Source organism: Oncorhynchus clarkii, chromosome 12, assembly GCF_045791955.1.
Source record: "Oncorhynchus clarkii lewisi isolate Uvic-CL-2024 chromosome 12, UVic_Ocla_1.0, whole genome shotgun sequence".
Taxonomy (NCBI): domain Eukaryota; kingdom Metazoa; phylum Chordata; class Actinopteri; order Salmoniformes; family Salmonidae; genus Oncorhynchus; species Oncorhynchus clarkii.
This window is the reverse complement of record NC_092158.1, coordinates 14,790,457-14,801,951: the sequence shown is the minus strand read 5'-3', so window position 1 is coordinate 14,801,951 and position 11,495 is coordinate 14,790,457. Positions and strand designations below refer to the sequence as shown.

Genomic DNA, 11,495 nt, shown 5'->3' with positions numbered 1-11,495 from the left:
TTTTCACTGGTACTGTATTTCACACTCCATATGGTGGACCAAAGCTGTTGGATAGCGCAAAAAACCTGGCCATGCCATATGCCTTCACACACTCCCTCTATCTCTCTAGCAAATGTCCTTTTCACTTTTTCCTTCTCACAAAACATTAGATGTAACATTATGGTCCTATGTCGTTCAAAGAGAATCGATGGCTGGCAAACTGACCAATGAGAGTGCGCTAACGTTTCGCTTTTTCCGATTCTTCACTGTGATTGGCTTACTGCCATGCAGAACGATCCGCCTCTAAGCCTATTATAGGCTGTTTCACCGCTTTCTGTAAGTCATTTGAATACGGCTGGTCGTGGTCACAGCTTCAAATTACTTGTGATTCGAAGGACTGCATGGACACAATGGATGGACCATACGAATAGGAATTTCACGCTCTGAAAACACTGATCGGTAGTATTCGTATGCTTTTTGTGCACATATTTCCGAGGAAATATGTGATTTGAAGATGAATTTCTTACATATGATATTATTTTGCAAAGACTTGGAATAGCTGTATTTGATACACATAGTCTGTTAGTTTTTTCTAGTCGGGGTAAGTTGATCACAATATGTCCATTATGAAAGTCTTATTATTTGTAACAAGGAAACATGCCGGGAACTTTCCAGACAAAAGTGTTAGGCTATGCTATGCATTCCCAATAGATTTCTAATGACAGTGCTTTCAATGGGGTTGAGGGTTGCACTTTGAATGAAGGCAAAAACGGCTTATGATGGCAGATCTTGACTTTTACAAACAATTATTTTTTGCCAAATCACTTACAAATCCCAGTCACTTATGTATGATATAATTACAGCTAATTTCAGTTGTTTTGTACTTCAATTGTGTTATTGTTTTGCTTTAGTCTGCAGCATAATGCCTGCCTGTGTAATTACTTGCCTGGCATGCATTAGCCTACGTTACTCACTAGTGTTGTGACAGAGTGTGGTGACAGAGTGTGGTTCAGCTCAAGTTCTATGGAAGACTGCTTTCCACATAATACGACCGCGCGAGTCAAGAGTAATAAACAAGACCAGGGGAGTGGGTTGGGTGGGTTGTGATTATCCTGTCTGTGCTACAGTACAGTACATTGGTTAGTTAGCTTGCTACAGTTAGCTGGATACTGGGCTGAGAAACAACAGGGTGAGACATGAGATTTCTTAAAAAACAATATCCATCTTATTAGATACTATGTCCAAGAGGGATATAGTATATCTATCTTATTTTATTACTCTACATTTGCTTCTCTATCAGATTTTAGTTCTTATCTTTTTCTAGACTAGGGAACAGGCAAAACAAGGTGGGACGTGTGGGAATGAGATATTTTATTCCCTCCATTTTATAAACAGTATCCATCTTATTGGACGTTATATCCAAGATAGATACAGTATAATGCACTGTAAATCAGTCTTATTTTCTGACTGTTGTTTTATTGGCTCCTTTATCAGATAGATTGAGTTCTTATCTGTTTCCACATAAACCTTTAAACCCATTCAACCCCAGCCAGGCTAGTTTAGTGTAAGCCTGTTGAGTCAGTCAGAGAATGTCACTTTCATTCAAATGTAGTAGGTCTATCTAGTACACTGTAAAGGGGTTACTGTGAATTTGATAGTAGCTTACAGGCAGCTCGGGGGCAAGTAAAATTCTATATTTCATATTACAGTACTCCTACTTTAATACAAAGACGGTATCAAAGCAAATGCTACGTAATGACACAAGAACAATACCGTAAAATTGACTGTATTATATGGTTTTTAAAAAATAAGTAAATGCTACCATAATTGGATTGGATGAATGAAATTCATTGAGGGGAGGGGTTTGTATTTCACAGTAATTTACTGACAATACAAGGGATTGGTGCAAGCAGGTTGGCTCCTAGGTAAAGTGTTTTTACACATAACAGTATATTATTTAATATTTGGTGTTTTAGATCACTTGCACTTCTAGAGGCCTTAAGAACGTCTTCCAAACTGCAGCGACTACAGGGCAAAACAGACCAAAAGGACATGAAACAAAATGCTCAAACATTACTGTTTAAGAATTGCTGCCATTCCAATCTGTCCCCTATACAAATTGATGGGGCACTATAACCACATATGCGTTAAATTGGTACAGCATTTTAACTCACTGGTGCAACAAATATAGCCTCTTACAAGGCACTCCTCAAAATATGTCAATGAGCCAGAAACAACAATAACATGCACCCACTAGTGGTCACTGTATTATGTGGCGTGACACTGACTCAACTCCAGCCACTTTAATAATGGGAATTGATGGGAAATGATGTAAATATATCACTAGCCACTTTAAACAATGCTACCTTATATAATGTTACTTACCCTACATTATTCATCTCATAGGCATACGTATATACTGTACTCTATATCATCGACTGTATCCTTATGTAATACATGTATCACTAGCCACTTTAACTATGCCACTTTGTTTACATACTCATCTCATATGTATATACTGTACTCGATACAATCTACTGTATCTGCCTATGCTGCTCTGTACCATCACTCATTCATATATCCTTATGTACATATTCTTTATCCCCTCACACTGTGTACAAGACAGTAGTTTTGGAATTGTTAGTTAGATTACTTGTTGGTTATTACTGCATTGTCGGAACTAGAAGCACAAGCATTTCGCTACACTCGCATTAACATCTGCTAACCATGTGTATGTGACAAATAAAATTTGATTTGATTTGATTTGGAATTACAGTACCATTCAAAATACAGCAATTATTTCCCCGTCCACAACATTTTTCCCACAATGCATCATCATTTACAGTATGATGCAGTATTGTTGATAATACCCAACATTACCATATCATTGACTGTTTTCCAGTTACAGCGTAGATCTAATCTTTACTGTGTGGGGGGTCCCTGTAGTAGTAATGCTGGGTGGTGATTGGTTGAATAGCTCTTGTGTTTCAGATCGTCAGCTCCTGTTGTAGCAGGTCACCTTAAAGGCCACGTTGCAAACTACGCAAACGCAGCGACGGAGTGTCGTTTTCTACGTCGTTCTACGCACTTTTGTGTGGCTCAAATATTGGAATGGACTGTATACAACGCTCCGTGGCTCTGTTCGCGTTGGGTCCTTTAGCCCTGTTTAAACAGAGTAAAGAAGAAAGCACCTTTAATCTCTTAACAGTGTTAAGGAAGCCAGCAGGGAGAATGAGATCAGGGTTAGAATGTGCCAGGTTGTCGGATGAATGAGACGGTGGCATAAACAGGCTTATACCAGCATGGTGTAGACTAAAGACTCAGCAGTAGAAGGGATATGAGACAGTGACCCAGTCAGGCTTATACCAGCATGGTGTAGACTAAAGACTCAGCAGTAGAAGGGATATGAGACAGTGACACAGTCAGGTTTATACCAGCATGGTGTCGACATACAGTAATAGTAACTTCACACACACTGCTAGTACTTATTACATAAGTTGTTACAGTTCGGCTTTTCTCTCTCTTACACACGCAAGCATGCACACACACAGACACACACAATATCTTTCTTAGGGAAATAACACTGAATTGAAACCATGAAAAATAAAGTGATCAGTTAGGAGTTTAAGAGAAGAACAACAGAGATTGAACATTGTTTTTATATTTTCACATGTCTTCAACAGGTCAACATGCCTCCCACGACACCGTATGCTGGCAAGTTCAGTACCAGCACTTATAACAACAACATTCATCTCCACAAATACCACCAGCCCATGGAAGTGAGCTACGGGGACATGTGCTACCATGACAACAGTCTTGTTTCTGGCTCCCTGGAGGCCCTAATACAACATTTAGTTCCCACAGTGGACTACTACCCTGACGTGAGTGCTATCTCTGCTCCAAGAACAACAACAACATAAAACATGAACAATGGAATCATACAAACATATTTGGGGTTATGATAGGGTAAAAACAGGCTCAATGCATTAGAAGTTCCATTCTTCAAGAACATGATGCTGTTATCTCTGGTCCAATACGATCTCTCAGGGGGACTCTAATGACAACAACAAAAACATAAATTATGGACTTTTATTATGGACAAATAGAATACAGCTATATTCTGTGTTGTGTGTACTAATGAAGTCCATAAAGCATTCATAAGTTCTATCCTTCAAGAACGAATGGGTACAGTATACAGTATATCATCAGCTGATTTCACAACTGAATAGCAGGAAATGTGCCAGTATGTGCTGGCTTTATGCTGGGTTGATACTGTGTTTATGCTGTGTTGATACTGTGTTTATGCTGTGTTGATACTGTGTTTATGCTGTGTTGATACTGTGTTTATGCTGAGTTGATACTGTGTTTATGCTGGATTGATACTGTGTTTATGCCTGGTTTATGCTGGGTTGATACTGGGTTTATGCTGTGTTGATACTGTGTTTATGCTGAGTTGATACTGGGTTTATGCTGTGTTGATACTGTGTTTATGCTGGGTTGATACTGGGTTTATGCTGTGTTGATACTGGGTTTATGCTGAGTTGATACTGGCTTTATGCTGGCTTTATGCTGGCTTTATGCTGGGTTGATACTGGGTTTATGCTGGGTTGATACTGGGTTTATGCTGAGTTGATACTGGCTTTATGCTGAGTTGATACTGGCTTTATGCTGAGTTGATACTGGCTTTATGCTGGCTTTATGCTGGCTTTATGCTGGGTTGATACTGGGTTTATGCTGGGTTGATACTGGGTTTATGCTGGGTTGATACTGGGTTTATGCTGGGTTGATACTGGGTTTATGCTGGGTTGATACTGGGTTTATGCTGAGTTGATACTGGGTTTATGCTGAGTTGATACTGAGTTGATACTGGGTTTATGCTGAGTTGATACTGGCTTTATGCTGGGTTGATACTGTTTATGCTGAGTTGATACCGGGTTTATGCTGTGTTGATACCGGGTTTATGCTGAGTTGATACTGGGTTTATTCTGGGTTGATACTGGGTTGATACTGGGTTTATGCTGTGTTGATACTGGCTTTATTCTGGGTTGATACTGGGTTTATTCTGGGGTGATACTGGGTTTATGCTGTGTTGATACTGGGTTTATTCTGGGGTGATACTGGGTTTATTCTGGGTTGATACTGGGTTTATTCTGGGGTGATACTGGCTTTATTCTGGGTTGATACTGGGTTTATTCTGGGGTGATACTGGCTTTATGCTGGGTTGCTACTGGGTTTATTCTGGGGTGATACTGGCTTTATGCTGGGGTGATACTGGGTTTATGCTGTGTTGATACTGGGTTTATTCTGGGGTGATACTGGGTTTATTCTGGGGTGATACTGGCTTTATGCTGGGTTGATACTGGGTTGATGACAACATGAGTTGTTGTTGATTATATTTTGTCTTGTTCTCCATCAGAGGTCCTACGTCTTCACCTTCCTGCTGAGTTCCCGTCTCTTCCTCCACCCCTACGAGCTCATGTCTCGGCTTTGTCACCTGTGTGTGGAGCAGCATCGATCTGGAGACCTGCTGCTTGATAAGGTAGCTAACAGACACACACGCATGCATACACAGACAAACACGCAGACACAAACCTGCAGGAACGCACACACAAACACACAGCGCAGACACACGCACACAGTTGTTCTTAACAACCAGGAGTGGACACCACCTCTTTACAGTCTGTTTCACACTGGCATGTCTTTCTCCTTGTTGTCCTCAGATCAGAATACGGGACGTTGCTCCAAAGATCGTGCAGCTGCTGACTGAGTGGACAGAGACGTTTCCTTATGACTTCAGAGATGAGAGGATGATGCACTGCCTGAAAGAGATGAGCCATCATCTGGCCAGAGGAGATGAGGTCAGCCCCCTGACATAACCTTTAACTGACTGACTCATTAGAGATGACAATAGACATGACATCAGACATCTAATTTGACCAGTTACAGTTGAGTTTGACATCAGACATCTAATTTGACCAGTTACAGTTGAGTTTGACATCAGACATCTAATTTGACCAGTTACAGTTGAGTTTGACATCAGACATCTAATTTGACCAGTTACAGTTGAGTTTGACATCAGACATCTAATTTGACCAGTTACAGTTGAGTTTGACATCAGACATCTAATTTGACCAGTTACAGTTGAGTTTGACATCAGACATCTAATTTGACCAGTTACAGTTGAGTTTGACATCAGACACCTTATTTAGACACCTACTCATTTCAGGGTTTTTCTTAATTTTTAAAATGTTCTACATTGTAGAATAGTAGTGAAGATATCAAAACTATAAAATAACACATATGGAATCATGTAGTAACCAAAAAAGTGTTAAACAAATCAAAATATATTTTGAGGAAAATGATCCTGCAGCAACAGGAAATGTGAATTATTATGTGGATTTTTTAAGGGACATTTTTTTGTAGAGTTTTATACATTTTTCGTTAGGTTAAATCAAGTCTGATATTAAGTGGAAATTACAAACTTTAGAAGACTTTTTAAACCTTGAATACACAACAAGTAAAATGTTCTGCTGTGCAGGAAAATTGTCAGCAACAAAAGAGTGGTTCAAATTAAGATCCTACATTTGTAGCATAGGAGGTGAAAATACACACACATAACAAGTTCACACATTCCAGAGCCAGATAATGAACTCGGTGCCCTCGTCATTGTATCAGCACAAATAAAAATGTTCCTGGATATTGATTTCTCTCTCTTGTGACTACACAAGTATACATTGATACATTGTATCTGTTTGCTATAGCAGGAAAAGAATCCTGCAACAACAGGAAATGTTAATTATTACGTGGATAATTAATGAACATTTTTGTAAGGGTTTGATACATGTTTCACAAGGGAAAATCAAGTCTGAAATTTCAAAGTGGAAATTACAAACTTCAGAAGCCTTTTAAAACCTCAAATACACTACAAGTTTTAAATGTCACGCCCTGGCCTTAGAGAGCCTTTTTATTTCTCTATTTGGTTAGGTCGGGGTGTGATTTGGGTGGACATTCTAGTTTTTCTATTTCTTTGTTGGCCAGTATGGGTCCCAATCAGAGGCAGCTGTCTATCGTTGTCTCTGATTGGGGATCATACTTAGGCAGCCTTTTTTCCCACCTTAGTTTGTGGGATCTTGTTTATGCATCGCCGTCTAGCCCTGCAGAACTTTACGTTCGGTTTTGTATTTTGTTGTTTTGTCGGAGTTCAGTATTAAAAATCATGAACACTTTCCACGCTGCGCTTTGGTCTCATTCATCTAACATTAAGATCTTACATCTAAGTATATGATATATATAGATATTGATTTTCCTTCCTGTTTGTGCTGAACTAGAATATGTATAAATATATTATTATATTTTACATTTCATATCCTCTTTCCGTTGTGTTCAGTACATAACTTGAGCTCCTCTTTACGTTGTTATATCAGTATGCGTACAGTACAGTCTCAATTGGCAGTTTATTATGTACACCCATCTAGTACTGGGTCAGACCCCCCCTTTGCCTCCAAAACAGCCTGAATTCTTTGGGACATGAATTCTATAAGGTGTGGCGTTCAAACGTTGCTCAATTGGTATCAAGGGCCGTAACGTGTGCCTGGAAAACATTCCCCACACCATTACACCACCGCCACTAGCCTGTACCGTTGATACCAGGCAGGATGGGGCCATGGACTCATGCTGCTTACGCCAAATCCTGACTCTGCATGACGCATCAGGAACCAGGATTCATTGGACCAGGCTATGTTTTTCCACTCCTCAATTGTCCAGTGTTGTTGATCGCGTGCCAACTGGAGCCGCATCTTGTTTTTAGCTGATAGGAGTGGAACCCGGTGTGGTCGTCTGCTGCAATATCCCATCTGTGATAAGGACCGACGAGTTGTGTGTTTCAAGATTCTATTCTGCACACCACTGTTGTACTGCACCATTATTGCCTGTTTGTGGCAGGCCTGTTAGCTTGCAGGATTCTTGCTATTCTCTTTAGACTTCTCATCAACGAGCTGTTTTCGCCCACAGGACTGCCGCTGACTGGATGTTTTTTGTTTGTTTCACCATTCTCTGTAAACCGTAGACACTTGTGTGTGAAAAGCCCAGGAAGCAATCGAACAGTAACTGAATACCTTGATGCCTGTCTGCCTGCTTTATATAGCAAGCCACGGGCCATGTGACTCACTGTCTGTAGGAGCAAACCATTTTCATGATCTGGGGGGTGTAACTAATAAACTGGCCACTGAGTGTAGGTAGATGAACTCTACCTACATGTACATACTACCTCAACTAACCGGTGCCCCCACACATTGACTCTGTACCGGCAACCCCGGTATATATATATATATATTTTTTTACTGCTGCTCTTTAATTGCTTGTTACTTTTATCTCTTATTCTTATCCATATTTTTTTTTAAACTGCACTGTCGGTTAGGGGCTTGTAAGTAAGCATTTCACTGTAAGGTCTAAAACAGTTGTATTCTGCGCATGTGACTAATAACATTTGATTTGATTTCTCTCTTGATGATGTTTATCAGTACTCATATCTCTATGATGGTTTATATCAGTACTCATATCTCTCTATGATGTTTATCAGTACTCATGGCGGGCCATGCAGCAGATGACTCAGCGGTTGATCCAGAGATTGGCGGCTCTGGGTCAGTATGAGGAGGCGATCGCCACGCTCAACGCCTCCGCAGCAGAGAGACCTACCGCTCTGAAGGCCAAGCAGCAGAACGGACATCGGAATGATGTCCTCAGTATCTGTGATGATGCCTTTATACTAGCCCAGCAGCTCACACACATTGAACTGGTGAGGAGAGATTATATTGTATATGTACCTTCTAGACATGTGGTGTTCAGAGAAGTTGAAACTGAATGGCATTTCTGTTTGAATTAGAAGTTATTGTTAACTTAAAGTTTCTCTTATACATAAACTTGATCCATCAAGTAACGTGAATGTAAGAATATTGAGTTTATACCTTGTGATTTTTCCAATTCCAGGACAGACTGAGTTTTATTGGACCAGAGGAGTTCATCCAAGCCTTTGGTGTGAAAGATCCCCTGGTTAACCATAAGGTAGGCCTGGTCCACTACCGTGTACATAACATAGTCCACTACCTTCCACTGGTTGCATAAGAGACCATATGTCAGTCATTAGGGGGAGGTTACCGAATGTGTTGTGGCTGACTATCATTGTGTTAGCCTGTTAACAATCATCAACAGAGTACATCACAACAAGTAGCCAAGAACTGACTGAGAGAAACAACTCTAGACCACATTCATTTTACAAGAAAATTAACAGAATTCATTGGATTGCTCCAACAGCAGTTTAATGTTGTAATTCAGCTAGATAATAAGTTGAAAAGTAACCATGAACTTTCTTTCCCCCTCAGAGTTTCTTCCGAAAACGCAAGACTACTAACCTGGAGGCCTATGTAGCTTGGTTTAACAGACTCAGCTACCTGGTGGCTACTGAAATTTGCATGGTGAGTGCTCTCTGTCTTTCTTACTTACTTTCTGTCTCTCTCTCTTGCTCTCGCTCTTTAGCTCTCTGTCTCTGTCTCTCTCCCCACAACCATTCTCTTTCTGTCATCCATTCTTTGTGACTCTGTTCCCATGGTTTTGTGTTTTTCTTCCTTCCAGCCTGTAAAGAAGAAGTATAGAGCCCGGGCCTTGGAGTTCTTCATAGATGTGGCTAGAGAATGCTATAACATCGGCAACTTCAACTCACTCATGGCCATCATCAGTAAGTTACAATACAGGGCTCTAGAATCATTTCTATATTCTGCAATAGTATGCTAAGAATTGGCATTTCAGTTTACTTCCTGAATTCCCTGAATTGAAATGGAATTGATCCCCAAACCCTGAATTGAAATGGAATTGATCCCCAAACCCTGGTCTCTTCTCCACATAGGCGGAATGAACATGAGTCCTGTGTCCCGACTGAAGAAGACCTGGAGCAAAGTCAACACAGACAAATTTGACATACTGGAGCACCAAATGGACCCTTCCAGTAACTTCAGCAACTACCGTACTGCCCTGCGAGGAGCCACCCAGAGGTCTATTACAGCACACAGCAACCAGGAGAAAATAGTCATTCCATTCTTCAGCCTTCTCATCAAGGACATTTACTTCCTCAATGAGGGATGTGCCAGCCGGCTACCCAACGGTCATGTGAACTTTGAGGTGAGTCTTACTGTAATGTACGGGATGCATTATTGTTGGGGTTATTGATAATGACAATACTCATCTTCTACTATGCTTTTAGTAGTGGGCAAAAGGGTGTTGTTGTCAATATTGTTCATTTCCTGTTTCTCTATAGAAACTGTGGGACCTGGCGAAGCAGGTCAGTGAGTTCCTGGTGTGGCGTCAGGTGATGTGTCCCTTTGAGAGAGACAGGAAGATCCTCCAATACCTGGTCACTACACCTGTCTTTACCGAGGATGAGCTGCACTTGGCCTCCTATGAGACCGAAGGTCCAGAGAACCACCTGGAAAAGGACAGTCGGAGGTCTCTCAGGTGTGTGACTTTACTTTAGTTCACTTTACTAACTTAATGTCAACTTCAATCAAGGTTTTGCACTCATACACGGCACAGTTTTTATTTAAATAATACCATTGTGTGATGTGTCCTGTGTTTCAGGACATCCCTACTGCATAGAGAGCATCGTTGAGTGACGGTCATGAGTGTGACACTGGACGATCCTCTTTCGCTACGAGAGGCTCACGGTTGACAGGGTCTGGAAGATTAAGATTTTCACAAAGGATGGGGAGAATAACTGTTTCAAGCACTCAGATTAATGATGCCTCCTATGGCTGGAGAACTGAAAATCCTGCCTCTCGCACTGTACATTAACAGATGATTCATTTGTAACTTGTCTACCCACACAGTATTACAGTTCTTTTACAGATGATTCATTTGTAACATGTCTACCCACACAGTATGACAGTTATTTTTTATACCAATGGGTCGAAATGGTTACTGGTGATTTTCTAAGCTTTTCTGAAGTGGCATGAGCTTGTTGCTGGTTGGCTTGCTCAGTGTTCTTAAAATGTCATCTATTTTTCTTTTCTGTTTTTGTTCTTAGTAAATTGTGTGATTGGTATGTCATAAATTACTTAAATATTTGTGCTGAACATAAAAAAATGCTCATCTTTGGTGAAAGGAATATGACCCAATAGCCTGTGAATAGTTAACTCTGTTTTAAAATGTTTTTGTATCATGTGTTTGTTTACCTTACAGAAATGACTTTTTATAAATATTTTATTTTTATGTATTCTCATCTTTTTTTTTACGGTTTGGTTTTGTATCGTGTATATTTTGTTTGCCCCCCCCCCCCCATGTGTTACTTATCAGGGTACTCTATATGAAGTTCTTATGAAATAATAGGTATATTTTTCTTTCAAAATAAAATTGAAAAATTGAAGGGAGTTTTTTTTCTGTCCCTGTAAATAGCTCTCTGGCACCATCTAGTGTTCGCAACTGACCTTACAATCAAGTCATAACACCTCAAATATTGCAATTTGTGTGGA

The 11,495-nt window shown here is 40.3% G+C and overlaps 1 protein-coding gene across 2 annotated transcripts; it reads left to right on the top strand.

Moving 5' to 3' along the window:
- Positions 1-323: 323 nt before the first annotated feature.
- On the top strand, positions 324-11,391 carry LOC139422746 (ras-GEF domain-containing family member 1B-B-like). 2 transcript variants are annotated; one of them, XM_071174067.1, is made up of 11 exons: positions 324-580; positions 3,663-3,860; positions 5,396-5,518; positions 5,700-5,837; positions 8,558-8,773; positions 8,965-9,039; positions 9,357-9,449; positions 9,607-9,709; positions 9,878-10,149; positions 10,286-10,482; positions 10,606-11,391. In XM_071174067.1, exons 2-11 carry the CDS (start codon positions 3,669-3,671, stop codon positions 10,634-10,636), a joined length of 1,440 nt encoding a protein of 479 aa, XP_071030168.1. In that variant the 5' UTR covers positions 324-580; positions 3,663-3,668; the 3' UTR covers positions 10,637-11,391. The 2 variants fall into 2 exon arrangements, with proteins under 2 accessions (XP_071030168.1, XP_071030167.1); XM_071174066.1 differs by having other exon boundaries at positions 341-438.
- The last annotated feature ends 104 nt before the right edge of the window (positions 11,392-11,495 follow it).